General features: G+C 35.6%; 2 protein-coding genes across 2 annotated transcripts; both read left to right on the top strand.

The window, feature by feature from the left end:
- Positions 1-317: 317 nt before the first annotated feature.
- On the top strand, positions 318-6,092 carry LOC132065135 (auxin transporter-like protein 5). Its single transcript, XM_059458386.1, has 8 exons — positions 318-609; positions 703-888; positions 1,210-1,322; positions 1,420-1,603; positions 2,341-2,438; positions 3,854-4,061; positions 4,578-4,835; positions 5,575-6,092. Exons 1-8 carry the CDS (start codon positions 445-447, stop codon positions 5,842-5,844), a joined length of 1,482 nt encoding a protein of 493 aa, XP_059314369.1. The 5' UTR covers positions 318-444; the 3' UTR covers positions 5,845-6,092.
- Positions 6,093-13,375: 7,283 nt separating this feature from the next.
- Positions 13,376-14,315, top strand: LOC132065132 (glycine-rich protein 2-like). Its single transcript, XM_059458385.1, has one exon. It carries the CDS (start codon positions 13,472-13,474, stop codon positions 14,087-14,089), a length of 618 nt encoding a protein of 205 aa, XP_059314368.1. The 5' UTR covers positions 13,376-13,471; the 3' UTR covers positions 14,090-14,315.
- The last annotated feature ends 1,509 nt before the right edge of the window (positions 14,316-15,824 follow it).

Here is a 15,824-nt window from a genome sequence, read left to right as displayed (position 1 = left end):
TACATAATTAATATGTGAATCAAATGACCTCTTAATGTAAAATATCATACTCGCATTTAGGAGTACTAGTTTCGATACTACTAAGCATTCCACAATATACATGTGTGTTAGCACATGAATTCCCACCCTTCAAGAATTTTAATTCCCCCAATTCTCATCCTTCATTTTTCCACTCCAAAAATTCTTGAAAAACAAAAGTTAAAAGGAGAACAACAACCCAAAAAAAAAAAAAAAAGGAGAAATTAGAAAGGCGACAGGCCCACCCAACAAAATTGTCTAACATTCATTTCACTCAATATAAATATGACATAGACAAGTATGCTTGCTACTAGACAGCCAGCTCTTTTTGTAAGTCCTATTTTAGTAGCGAATCCCCTTTAGCTTATACATTGCTATTACTATTTAAGAACCCATTCAGTAAGGAGAGAAAACAAGAAGAGGAAAATGGAGTCTTCAGACAAAGTGGTGGAAACAGTGATAGCTGGGAATTATGTTGAAATGGAGACTGAAGGGAAGAAGCCTAATAATGACATGAAATCTAAAATCTCTAATTTATTCTGGCATGGGGGCTCTGCTTATGATGCTTGGTTTAGCTGTGCTTCTAATCAGGTGAGTTAATTAATTAATTTCTCTTTGTTGATGTTTCTCTCTTTGTCCAACACATTGATAAATCAATTTACTTATTTTCATTTTCTTTTGCAGGTAGCTCAAGTGCTATTGACACTGCCATACTCATTTTCTCAACTGGGAATGCTCTCTGGCGTTTCATTTCAACTCTTTTACGGTTTATTGGGCAGTTGGACTGCTTATCTCATTAGCATTCTCTACGTTGAGTACAGAACCAGAAAAGAAAGAGAAAAAGTTGATTTCCGCAACCACGTCATTCAGGTAAGCTTATGCAGAATTATTCATAAGCAGCACCAATTTATTGTCACAACTCGACTTATCCTCAGATTTATTCACATTTATCATGACCATAAGTGAATAATCTTTTCTGGTCTTGAAGGGGTGTTTTAATTTTATTTAACTTCAGGACACTCCGACAAGATATAAGTTAATGCTAGATATTTTGTCTGTGACAGAAAATCACTACTACTAAATTTACGCAAGGGAAAGGACAACTGTATAAATCCATTTTTTCACATGCATTCTGAGTTTGTATATTATTTTAATTAATGCCTATATTTTTATTTGATTTTTTGTTTACAGTGGTTTGAAGTTCTTGACGGGTTGCTAGGAAAACATTGGAGGAACGTGGGCTTGGCGTTTAATTGCACTTTTCTTCTGTTTGGATCTGTCATTCAACTTATAGCCTGTGCAAGGTTTGTTTAAGTTTTCTAATTGTGCATATTCTGTTTTTTTATATGCATTTATAATATGGCCAATATATCGACTCATATATTTTATTCAAATTTGCAGCAATATCTATTACATAAATGATAATTTGGACAAAAGAACTTGGACTTATATATTCGGAGCTTGTTGTGCCACTACTGTATTCATTCCCTCTTTCCACAACTATCGAATCTGGTCTTTCCTTGGCTTATTAATGACCACTTACACTGCTTGGTATCTTACTGTCGCATCACTCCTCCATGGCCAGGTACATATTTGCTTAATTTCACATACAATGACCAAATTTTATTAGTCATTAGATAATTTTACGATTTTTTTCTTTTCATATTAAAGTAACTGAACTTTATCCACTCTAATACTAAATTAAGTAACTCCATCACTAAAAGCAATACCACATCTTTATAGTTCTGAATTTGTAAATAGTTGTGATCATATGAATTCAAATCACGACATCTAGTCCGCTATTTTCTAGCCTATGTTTAAGCAAACTATAAAAATGTTGTCGTATCCGTGCCGGTTCTCAAAAAGTATGTTACTTTTGGACAGAGGCGGATCCAGGATTTAAACTCTTTGGGTTCAACCTTAAGATTCTTAGTGTAAACCCGTCGTATTTTAAAAGTTATGGGTTCATGTCTACTATTTATTGCAGTTTTAATAAATTTTTACACATAAATTTATGCTCCGTATCGAAAGTTGGGGGTCCCATGGAACCCCACCTAGCAAGCTAGATCCGCCTCTGCTTTTGGAGGATCCAAAACACATTCATTGCCATTTGTGAAGAGTTCGAGCAATAATAGATCCTAACTAGCTAGGTGAATTGTCGAGAAAACCTTTAATCACATCCATACGTATACGCTGAGATTGAATAATTAATTAGTTATATTTTAAGTGATATTTTAAATTTTGAAATGTTAATAATTATGAATTCATGTTTTCTTCTTCTTCTTCTTCTTCTTCTTCTTCTTATTTTCGTGATAAAATCAGGTCGAGGAGGTTAAACATTCAGGTCCAACAAAGATGGTTCTCTACTTCACAGGAGCAACAAATATTCTCTACACATTTGGCGGACATGCCGTTACTGTGTAAGACAGAGCATCATCTTAATTTAGTGCAAATTGTTTTCCCCCCTTTTTTTTTAATCAATTAAAGTTAAAAATATAAAACTAAGTAACAATCAAAGACGGATTTCGATTTTGAATTTTAATAAATATACAGAATTTAAATCAAATTAGTGGATTCGTCAAAACCATACTATCCATTCTTCTGAAAATGACTTAACCTCGAATAGCTTCGACATATTCTGAAGAAGCATCTAGTGGACTATTATTTTGTCTAAAAGATTAAAAATTCCCTCAAAACTTAACATTTACTACGTCGTGACCAATCCTTGTCGAAACACTATTATTGTTATTCTCCATACAACTGTGTGTATCACCTGTAACTTTACTTTAGCTTTTTACATGCATTTGTGTATGTAAATTTTTTTACTTTAGCTCCTGCTTCTTTTTTTTCAATTTGCCAGAGTGCCTTTCTCAGGCGTGAGAAGAAAAAAGTCATTACTTCCTATGAATCCTTTTTACCCTTTTCAAGTTAGAAAGCCAGAACTCTTTTTCATGCAGTCCCTTTCATATTTATGTGGACTTAATTCTTGCTTCTTTTCCTTGGTTAATGGTTCCTTTAAATTATGTCCAGAGCCTTTAACCATTCTCCTTCATTGATTCAGTAACAAAAGCAAAAGTGATTTTAATTATTTGCTTTTGTTACTGAATCAATGAAGGACAGAAGGAGAATGGTTAAGTCCATCATAAATATGAAAGGGACTGCAAATAGATCTTGATATTTACTCAAACTGGATTTTTTAGGTTCTGTGAACTGTAAAAGGCATTTAAGTATATTAGGTTGTGGGCATGAAGATAGCCTTAGGTCAGTAGCTTGTAGGTACATCGAAAGAAACGTTTAAAATATTAGCCCATTCTTTCTAATTTATGTGAGGGTGTTTGACCGGTCACGATATTTAAATATGAAAGAAAGTCATTTGAAACGTGTAGTTTAATAAGTCATAGATATTTGTGTGACTATAAATCATATCATTAGCAATAAAATAGAAAGCTTAAGGTTAAATTATTTTTAAATATGAAAATATGACATTCTGATTGGGATAAGACTAAAAATGAAAGTGTGACACATATATCGAGACAGATGGAATAAAAAATTTCATAATATATATTTCAAATTTAACTTATATATACTTACAGTGAAGAATTTTTATACTATCAATGTTTTTTAACATGTTAAGCAGATAAGTTATCTTATTGTTCAGGTTATTTATCTCATTTTTCATTAACAGTTACATGTAGTTATGTTTTACATGACTTGATAGCGTAAAATAGGATTTATCCTATCACCATATAGAATTTAAAATTTTATTAATATATGCTTAATTTATGAGTAGGCAACTAGTTAAGAAGCAGTACTAATTTTTGTGATTTTTGGGCAGTGAAATAATGCACGCGATGTGGAAACCGCAAAAGTTTAAGGCAATCTACTTATGGGCAACTCTTTATGTGTTGACATTGACTCTTCCATCAGCAGCATCAGTGTATTGGGCATTTGGAGATTTGCTGCTTGATCACTCCAATGCCTTTTCTCTCCTTCCTAAATCACCCTTCAGAGACATGGCTGTCATCCTCATGCTCATTCATCAGGCATTTATCTTTACTTTCCTTAACTAATTATCACCTATATCTTATTCTAATTACTACTTCCTCTATTTCAAAATACTTGTCACGTTTTGTTTTCGAGAGTCAAACTAGATGAATTTGGACCAACATTTTAAGATATACTATCTTTTATCATATTTATATGAGAAAATGGCAACTCATAATACTTCTTTTTATAGTTATTGATTATCTAAAGTTTAATTTACAAATATTGAAATTATCTAATCCAATTTAGCTTCGATGACTTTCGAAAAGCGAAACATGACAATTATTTTGAAACGGAAGCAATACCTCAATCCGTTTTAAAATGTCATTTTAGTCGCCTCTATTACTAATAATATTACTAAATGATTTCTAAAGGTTGAATACACACGCGACTCCTTAAATTTGCCTGATTTTTCCACCTAGAAACCTGTACTAACATATTCCTTTTAATATAGAATTAAGATAATTCCAATTTAACATTGAGTTTTTTTTTTTTTTTTAAACTTGTTCTTGCAGTTCATAACATTTGGATTTGCATGCACACCGTTGTATTTTGTATGGGAGAAGGCAATAGGCATGCACGACTGCAAGAGCCTATGCAAGAGGGCGGCGGCGCGGTTGCCGGTTGTGATTCCGATATGGTTTCTGGCCATAGTCTTCCCATTCTTTGGCCCTATAAACTCCTCCGTTGGTTCACTCCTTGTTAGTTTCACCGTCTACATTATTCCAGCTATGGCTTACATGTTCACCTTTAAATCTGCTGCTGCCCGAGAGGTACAATCTTTATTTTCCTACTATACTTCAAGAATAGTAAAAAAATATATATTAAAGAATCTTATATCATGATTCCCAAGGGTCTATGGAGAATAAAGAGATGGAATAAAAGTAATGTCACATCTCACACAGTATTAGTACTTGGATTTAAATGAAATGAAAAAGAACTATATATTCTTGGAGCTAATGTCTATTAGGAATTGTCCAAACATAAAGATATGCCTATCAACACATAACGCCAGGTGACACATCTCAGTCCAACTCGCTTTCAACTTTGACTGAAATTTTGAAGCATATGGATAAGTATTGATCGATAATCTAGAATAAATAATTAATAATCTGTAATATAACTTTAGATCATTTGAATTTTACATAAAAAATTTAGATACTTTGTTATTCTTGTACTTCTAACTAGCAGTGGCGGAGCCAGGATTTTCGTTCAGGGGATTCAAAAATTCCAAAAGGTAAATATACGAAGAAGTCAGGGGGTTCAACATCTACTATATATACATAATAAAATAATTTTAACTTTGAAAATACGTAATTTTTCGCGGGGATGATTAACTGGACATGGGCGGCTCCGCCCCTGCTAACTAGTCATTTATTTTCCATGGAGGGTGAGGGTTAAGTTTCAAATTAAAACATAGTATGAGTAATAATTCCTAAATTATTTGTTTATGTTTTTCATACCCTTGGTGTGTTGTTAATATGTGCTGATTATAAGCTTCCCGTTATGCAGAATGCGGTAGAGCAACCTCCAAAATTCGTGGGACGTTGGGCTGGAACATTTACAATAAACATATTTGTAGTGGTGTGGGTACTGATTGTTGGGTTTGGATTTGGTGGTTGGGCTAGCATGACCAATTTCATACATCAAATTGACACATTTGGTCTTTTCACCAAGTGTTACCAATGCCCACCTCCACCAGGATCTCCACCACCGTTCCTCCCTCACGTTGGCGCTCCCCGTCCAGCTCCGGCCAACTTCACTAACCATCACCACCTATGAGCTCATCGCCATTCATATCGGAAATTAAACAGGGCTAAAAGGCCTAGTAGACCCTCAATTGGCACGACATTATGAGTTGAACGATGGATGAAGACCAAGAGAGATCGAAATGAGTTGTATGTGTAAATTTGCGAGTCACAACAATTCCACCTCCCACCTTCCCATGTTTGAAATCTTTTATTTAGCCTTATTTGTGGATCTGGTTAGTGTTGGTTAATTAATGCAGTATGCGACATGTTTCTAGAGAAGAGATTTGCAATTTTTGGTTCTTTTTTGAATGTTGTTGCTTAAATTTATTCTTCACGTATAATCGATTAGCCACTAATTTGGTGTAGGACTGATGCTTTAGGAACACTATAAGCGACTCACGAAACAGTCTAATTATCAAATGCTAAAATCAAACATCGGTTGACAAGTTTATATTTTATCTGACCGAGTGAATTTCACCTTAACTAAAAAGTTTAAGTTCGAGCCTTGAAAATTGAAATTTTGTAGTAGCTATTGAGTATCGGATATCAACTGCTTATACCCAAGAGAGGAAAAAAAAAAAAGAGGCTGGCCTCCCTTGCTTTATTAAGAATGTTAAGATAGAAAAATGATCACTTCAAACAAACTTGCAATAATTTAGACCTGAGAATTTCTAGATATTTATCTGTCCTTTGTTAAAAGATGCATCTTGGAGTATCCAACACTGATATGGATTCGTAAAAGGAGAAGGAACAATTATGAAAAATACAGATGACATTGCATATGGGCAAATATGACTATTCAGCTACATGTCTTGACTACATTTTGACTTGTTCCTGTCACAACACTTGTGGGAACCATGGTAATGGGTAATATCTTTGATTCTTTTCTTCAACTTCTTAGGAGATTTTTTTCCAAAAGACAAATTAAATGAATTTATCTTATACGTGCATATAATCAATAAAGATTGTTGTAAATTTATTATGGCATCATAATCATTTGTTTAAACTTAACTAAAGTCTTAATGTTAATAATTTAAATTTCAGTCATTAATTTTTTATTTTATGTTACAATCATTATGGATTTTGAATATACATCTGAATCTGAATGATTCAAATTTATAAGAAAATCTTAATATTAGTAAGATTGTTTTTTCAAAGATTTCTGCAAAGATGATAATTCACTATTTCATCTATTCATCGACCGTTCTCACCCACAATTGTCTACATACAGCTGCCATCGCCCACACCATTATCAACTATCACCACCCCGTCATCCACAACCACCATCCTCAACTACAAATCACTAACGCTGCCAATCACTATAATTAGTCATCACCACCACGGGTCACCATTTGTAGTCATCACCACAAGCCAGATGTTATGTCCCGCATTTTGTACGTCGGGACATTCCGAGCTAGTCGTGAATAGTTGAGGATAAGATGAATTCGGGATACGAGGTAGAGATTCTTAACCCTCGATAACGTTTTAAGGCATAAGTTGCCTATGACTTATTGGCATGGATTATTAAGGAAACTTTGGGGTCAAAGGTGAAATTTGGAAATTAGTAGTTCATGAAAAATAAGGCCACATGTAGTGTGGGCCATGGCCACATGGAAGCTTAATATATGTAGAATTAGATGACTTGTTAAGTCATTTTCATCATGTTTCATCTCTTGGAAATTTCATGAAACTTGGAGAAATTTGGAGGGAAGGAAAATTTGAAAAAAAAAAAAGAAGAGAAGGAGAGGAGCACATGACCGGCCATGTGCCCCATTATTATATATATATATGTGTGTGTGATGACCAAGAAGACCACACCTCATCATTTTAAGTCCTAGAAAGTTCAAGAAAAATGAAGAAAAAAAAAAGAAGGAGGAGAAACGGCTAAGAGGGGCTGGCCGAACCAGCCCCATAAAGTTGATCATGAAGATTGTTTTCTTCAAGCTTTCATACCAATTGGAAGTTCCTCGTCAACGTGGAGTGGTTGTCGGAACAAGAAAACAATTTTTTGTGCCATGAACAAGGCTTAGCCGAGAGAACTAGGTGGAAGAAGGTGAGGTTTAATCTTCTTTATGTGTTTATGGATAATTGGTACATGTTGTGATATGTAGAAATGATGGAAACCATGAAATTATGTTTGTTGAAGTTGTAGCCGTGTGGTGTGTGTTTGGCCGTGTGTATGTAGAGTTGTGTTGGAGTGATGAATTAATTGTATTCAACATGTTTGTGTGTTGTTGTAATGTGTAGAAAATGAATGAAGCTCATGGAATGATGTATGTTGAGGAATGGCCGTGTAGGGGCTGTTTTTGGTAGAACATAATGAACTCATTTTATGAAGTATTTTGGTTGTTGATTGTTGTAGATTATGTGATGAAAATGAAGGTTTAATGATTTAAATGGAGTTGTAAATTGTTGTGGGCTGTTTTGGAGATCAATATGATTTTAATATGGTTTTAAGTATATTGATGAAAATGATGATTGTTAACATGCGGAATGTTGACATGGTTTATGAATTTGGAAGACGAAAATGTGTTATAGATGTCCTTAATGTAGTGGGGAGTTTTCGTGGAATGGCCTATTTGGGTTGTTTGAATATCGTATGGATTGCTTGGAATGTTCTTAAATCGCGTTCGAATGGTCTCGGACTAATACTTGAACGTATGATCAATGATGTTGGTTTGAAGGCACGTAGTTTATTTGAATGTGAATGGAATGTTGATGAGTTATGTATAGAAGAATTGCTAATGCTAGAATGCGTTTTGAATTAATTATGGATGTTGTTTATATGATTGTTGGTATTGTGTTGAAGATTTGGCAGAGTTGAATTCTCGGGGTTGGTGAATATATAGGGGAAATGCTGCCGAAATTTTTGTAGATAAAGTGACGGCTTGGAATTGGGTCCTTTAATGCTTATGGCTAATGTTGGGTGTCCAATGACGTTATTGTAGATCGTGAGAAGCCAAGACGTAAGTTTGGATTAGTTCAGAGGGCGGCCAAGGTATGTAAAAACCACCTTTCTTTCTTTTTGGCATGTCTTAGTGTAAATAGGCTATGATGTGATCCCGAGGTAATTCTACTTTCCTCCGATCGGAGCATGTTCATGATCCTTATTTGCTAACTTGATATCCGTATTCGTAATGTAGTTAAATTATGGTCCTTACACTTTTGTATGACTAAATATGAATGTGTATAGAAAGACTTTGTTTGTAAAAGAGTACGTAACTACGAATGTCCGTAACTTTCGTAGATGGAACCGGATGGCCTTGAAACCTTCGTAGGAAGTTTTGTAATGTCCCGCTGGAACGTCTTCTACTAATGTCTTTAGCTCGTCTGGGTGTACCTGCGCGGCATGAAACGCAGCCCCCGAAGAAAGGGGTCGATGCGGAATATGCGCGAGTATGAAAAGCATTGAATACGAAACGAGATCATAACCGAAATGAAGAGTACGAGAAAATGTGCATAATAGTCGAATAATACCGAAGTACATGCATCCGTAATACAAATAGTGCATAAGAGGTACGAGGATAGATATAATAATCAGAATGCTCAAAATACTTAGCTTCCTTTTGAAAAACATTTCTGTCCCAAATGTATATAAAATAGAACATATCATAGTAGCTGACATTAACCGATGTGGGATTCGCCTAAACCAATGTGGGATTCGCCTAAACCAAAGGTGTGAAATTTGTGTCACCACCGGGTTTGCCCCCGCCTCGGGTTTGCCCCACCACTCTAAAACCGACGGACCATATTTCTGAATACGTATATACAATATATCATCACCTTAAACAGAATCATCATATTATCACATCATTAGATTAAACAGAATCGTCATATTATTATATCAATAGATTGTCACATTATCAGATTATCGTATCATCAGAACAGATTCATTACATTATCAGATCATCACATTATCAAATCATTATGTCATCAGATCAATCAGATTATCATATCATATACCCTATGCGATCCATAATGGACCCGGCAGACGGAACGTGGTCGCCCCTCCTGCCTTGGGCGCCACAACTCATCATACTTCGGAAGTTTCATATCTCCTGCATCTCCGTCACACATCACCACATCATATCATATAACCACGGTACCGGCCAAGAGGGGCTCGGCGTCGGACACATCATAACACCATAATATCGAACTCATCATACTTCGGTAACATATCATATCATATTAGGCGCTCATCATACTTTGGAAGCTCATCATACTTCGGATTGTGCGCACGATAGTAACAAGCCGAGGACTCGGCGAAGAAGTAACAAAAGTGTGCACGAGCGAGAATCGTGGATCTATATGCCATTCACAACATTTACACAGTTTTAACGAATAATCAAACAGAAAGTCATTTACGGCCGATGGCATTACCCAATTCAAATCTCTTCCGGATATTACTCGGAACATATCAAATGAAACTTTATCAATCATAGTTACGTACCAAAATCATATACATACGGATTCTCATTTCATACATATACACAGATTCCATAGAACAATCAAACCGGACTATCATTTAAAAGTCAAGCCAATAGTCATAGTTAAATCCAATTTCTTTCGGAAGTCGCTCGGGACTTGTCAAATAAAACTTTGGTCATCATAGTTACGTATCGGAATCATATGTATAAAAATCCTCATACAGACTTAACGGATAACTAAGTAAGCATACTCGAGTGTCGGAATAACAGTCATATTAAGTTCTTTTTAACAAGTTGTTAGAACTATACAAAAGAATATCTTGCGGGCCCACGGAAAATCATCAAACCGATCCGAGCCCGCCTATGGAGGTTTAAGGTCATTACACCATCATTACCACAACAACCACCAATTACGATTGACAATCAACACCATCTGCTACCAGGGGCGGAGCCATATAGGGCCGAGGGGGTTCTGAACCCCCTTCGGCGAAAAAAATACTGTTTATATATGTTTAAAATTATTTTTTATGTATATATAGTAGATGTCCACTGCCTATCACCACTATATATTGTCAACCACTGCTATCATTTGCCACCACCATTTGCTATATAGTATTACTTGGTGTATATTCTCAATATATCATAGGTGTTGAATATTAGGGCCCTTTGGATGTACGCTTTTTAATTCTTTTTTTTTTCATTTTATTTTAAAAACATTGTTTGGTTTATGCATTGAAATGATTCTTTGGTTAGTTTTTTTCCACTCACAAAACTTTATTTTTTTTCAAATGAAATACATGTTCAAACAAAATTTTTAACTTTCAAATAGTACCATTGTTTGACTATAACTTCAAATACCAAAGTACCTTTTTTTTTTTTTCTTTCAAATAACACTCGATTTATATCTAAATGTCTACTAATTTCACCATCAATATTTTACCTTTTCTAGTAATCAAGACCCATCTCACCCATCAAAGAAAAAAGAAATATACATTTAAGTGAAGACTATCTAATATATGGATAGTGAATCTCTGACTCGACTTTATAATATAACACCATCTGTATATGCTTAAATGATCTATTTTATATTAGAACTATGCAAATATATGTCCAACTAATAGTCGAAGTATTTTAATTCTTGTAAAGATTGTACTGGTGTGGTAGTGAACTCCATCAAGCAATTCAATCTCAACGGATTTATACCGAGATAATTTATGAACAGAATTCATAGCTACACAAACCAAATTGAAGATTCTTACACTTAATTTTTTAGCTTCCGAACATGTCTTCCACCGTGATTTCTTAGCCATTCGTAACATATTTTGATATCACTAATTTTTTACATTTCTAATTGAAAGAAAGGAACCAAATTCCTTAGACAAATAAACTATCTGACAGTAGAAGCCTAGAAGGTAACAATTTAGAATATTAAGTAGTAGTACAAGCTGATAAGAATTCTACTAGTAGTATTTTTTAACTAAAGACATAAGATACTCTGATATTGAATGAAGTTGTTCAGCCCAATTCTTCGTTAAATTCAATTTTAGTTTACATTCATAGACTGGTTCATTGACAATGAGATTGGAAGAGGTAGTTGGATAAGAATGAAAATGGAATCACTCCCCTAGTATCTATACGTTACAGGTCTATTTTATTTGACATTTGACAGACAACTCTCTCACTGCTACGCAGATTCAACAGCATCATTTTCTGCATGAAAAAACAGAAAACTTTGAAATGACTATACTATCCCCAGTAATATGCAAAGTAGCACTCCTTCCAATTCACTGAACAAGGAGGATAGAATTGCCAAATAATTTGAAATTTGACCACTGGACCCTGACCGTCTCTTTCCCTTGAGAATTTCAAGCCGTCGATTTAATTCCCCAAAGCACAATAAAAGACAAAATACATCAAATGACCTTGAACTATACTCGAAATGTCAAATTTACACTCAAACTATACAGACGACCTATTACACACCTAAACATCTAAGAAGTGAATTTAATACCATCCTCCAAGCTAATGTGGCACAAAATAAAAAAAAAAATTAATAAGTGACGCATTTTTTATAAAAATTTATTTTTTTATTAAAATAAATATTTTTGTAGCCATCCAGCCCCTCCCCCCCCGCCACGAAGCTTGCCCCGCTCCTCTATCACTCCAAACCCGCTCCACCTCTCTTTCTTTTCATCCCTACACCCTTCACCCCTGCTCTTCTTCTTCTTCTTCTTCTTTTTTTTTTTTTTTTTTTTTTTTTTTACATTCTCTCTCTCCTCCCTTCACGACTGCTCCATCCCCCCACCATGCTGCTACCCTACCTCGCCCCGTCCCTTCATCTTCACGTCACACCACCCCCACCCCCAAACCCCTCCCTATCATGTTTTTTTTTTTTTTTTTTTGTATTACTATCCTCATCAACAAAAATTGATTGAGATATTTATATTAATGGTGCTAGGTTGTAATTTTTGATGGTGGGTCAGGTGAGAATGGTGAAATTGATGGTGGAAATGTGATTATTTGTGATGGAAGGTATGGTGGAAATGGTAAAATCGAGTTATAATGTTGTGATTTTTGATAGTGATAGTAAAATTAATAGCGGTTCTTCTTCATCGAGTCTTCATTTGGCGGCGTGATGATTCTTCTCTACTAAGTTTCCAGCAAAATTGCAGGGATATGTACTAAAGAAGGTGCAAAATTTGAATTTTTTATTTTAATCAATAATGGAGTATGAAAAGGATTGGTATCAAGAAAAAGAAGAGGTAAGCAGGTGGGAGTAGGGGGTGGAAGAAGAAGAGGTAAGCGGGTGGGAGATAATGGAAAAGGAAAAAGAAAATAGTGCAAATTAAAAAGAAAAAAGACCGAAAATAATAAAATTTATTTTATTTTCACGTGACGCTAACGTGGCATGCGCGTGTGAAACACTACACGCTGTGAAAGTGGTATAATACCTAGCAGGGTGGTCTTAAATTCACTTTTTAGATGTTCAGCTGTGTAATAGATCACATGTATAGTTTGAATGTAAACTCGATATTTTGGGTATAATTTGAGTGTCATTTGATGTATTTTGCCCACAATAAAAATATCTTGGCCCACTTTATTCTGGGCCCAGCAAAACGTGCCACTCAGCCACACTATAAAACTCACCCAACCCTTAACGAAAAATTGCAGGGTGACAATACCGAAGAGAAAAACAAAAGGGTTTTTAGGGTTTCTGTTTGTGAGAAAAAAATGGCAGATGAGAGTGGACAGAGGGCTAAGGGAACCGTAAAGTGGTTCAGTGACCAAAAGGGTTTTGGTTTCATCACACCTGATGATGGTGGTGAGGATCTGTTCGTTCACCAGTCAGGTATCAAATCTGAGGGTTTCCGTTCCCTATCTGAAGGTGAAGCTGTTGAGTTTGAGGTTGAATCTGGTAGTGACGGAAGAACGAAGGCTGTTGACGTCACTGGCCCTGACGGTGCTGCTGTCTCCGGTGGTTCCCGTAGCGGCGGTGGCGGTGGAGGCGGCCGTGGTTACGGCGGTGGTGGATATGGTGGAGGCGGTGGGTATGGTGGTGGTCGTGACAGTGGTTACGGCGGTGGTGGATATGGTGGAGGCAGCCGTGGAGGCGGGGGTTACGGCGGCGGTGGTGGAGGAGGCAGTGGCTGTTTTAAGTGTGGTGAGAGTGGTCACTTTGCTAGGGACTGTGACCAAGGAGGAAGCGGTGGTGGTGGCGGTTATGGCGGCGGTGGTGGAGGTGGTAGATATTCTGGTGGAGGTGGTCGTGGTGGCGGCGGGGGAGGTGGCTGCTACAAGTGTGGAGAAGATGGTCACTTTGCCCGTGAATGCACCAGCGGTGGTCGTTGATTGTTGTTTTAAGCCCTCTGTTGCTCTTATCTTTTGAAGTTTGTTATGTTTCTGTTCAGTTTGGATTATGTTTAGTGTTTTATTCGGATATGGTTCTATTTTCTGCGCTTAGTATTAGTTTATTTTCATGCTTTTGGTGATGGGGAGTTCTATTTTTGTTGGTGCTGCAGTGCATTGAATACTCCTGTACATGTTTTCGAAGCTAATATCAATTAATTAGCTGCTACAGTCTTTTAACCTTTAATATCTATGAGCATTACATATAGTGGTCGTTTGGTTCAAGGTATAAGCTGGGTTATCTTGGTTGTGTAATCTAAATTTATCACTTTGTACCAAACGCGTTTTCAAATTGGTTATACCTTCTTATTAATTATTTTATACGTCTTTTAGATGGTAAAAATAATCATTATGGGATAAATTAGTCCCGGATTATAATCCGAGATATTTCATAGCAACCAAACGACCCCATATAGTATTCTTGGTTGTGTACTCGTTTTCAAATTGGTTAATTAATTTGGTTAGCGTGTGATTTACACCCATGATTGAATGCTTTGAGTGGGGAGATGATGACAAGTGGCATTCAATGTTTTCGCATATTCGTGTTACGCTTTTTGGTCGACACTTCAATTTAAAGTTGGTTTTAGATTCGTATGCTGTCGTTGAATATCAGGTCCATGAAATGGACTGTGATACGGTTTTACTTTTGACTGGTTTTTTCTCAATTATTTAATGATTTTGTTAATTGATCAATTAGTGATGTAGTATAAAATTTCTGTGTTGCCTTCGGAAGTGAACTCTGATTAAATTTGAAGTTCTATGCCCTTAATCTTAATTGATCATTATGCCCTTAAATCTTAATTCGTCATTGTACATCTATTTAGACTATAAGCCAACACTTTGTGATTTGTCAGGAAATGTGGTGTGAATAAAGCTAGCTTGAGTATGTGTTTATTAATTATGCTATTAGTTTTATTGTGAATTTTTTAGGTATTTGGTTACATCGGTGCTAACACGCCTCATTATAAAAATTCCAAATGCTAACGTGTATATATATCAGGTTTCCCAGTGATAACCCACCTGAATTTACTGTCACCAAGTGTTCAAACTGATGTTCTAGTATCTTTGTGTGAAGATAGATAATAAATTAGGGAAATTTACTTGCTATAGCTACTTCAGATTTATTTATGAATAATAATTATTTTATTTTTTATTTAATTTTTGTAATTTTATTTTTTTAAATTACATTTCATAACTGGTTCAGTAACTTTCAAAATACATAAACTTTTTTATATTTTTCTTCAGTACACATGTAAGATTTTTCATCTTCTTTAAATCCTAAAAAAAATCTCTCTCCTCACCTCTCCTTTCCTTCACTGCCGCTTCTCTCCCTCCTTTTCTCTATCTCCAGCCTCTCCTCTCCTTTCCCTCATTTACCTCTCCCTCCCTCCCTCCATCTCCACCACTAACGCCGCTGTCAGTACCATCTCCAAACTCGAGAAGCTTAAAGTTCTGGTTCTTCAGATCTGAACTCCATATGCTTCATATTGTTGTTTTAGAAGCAGATAAAGTTAAACATGGTCATAAAGTTGTGTTTATCGCAAAAAAAATAAGGCGAGGATCATCGAATGTAAGAAAAATAGATTCCTTTTATGGGGATTTTGAGTAACAAGGCTGAAGAAAATCTAGTTCCTTTTAGTGAATGATATGACACCATTTCATCTAGGAGTCCAGCATA

The sequence above is a fragment of the Lycium ferocissimum genome, chromosome 7 (genome assembly GCF_029784015.1).
Source record: "Lycium ferocissimum isolate CSIRO_LF1 chromosome 7, AGI_CSIRO_Lferr_CH_V1, whole genome shotgun sequence".
Classification (NCBI taxonomy): domain Eukaryota; kingdom Viridiplantae; phylum Streptophyta; class Magnoliopsida; order Solanales; family Solanaceae; genus Lycium; species Lycium ferocissimum.
The sequence above is the reverse complement of the archived record's forward strand: the minus strand, read 5'-3'. Positions and strand labels throughout refer to the sequence as shown.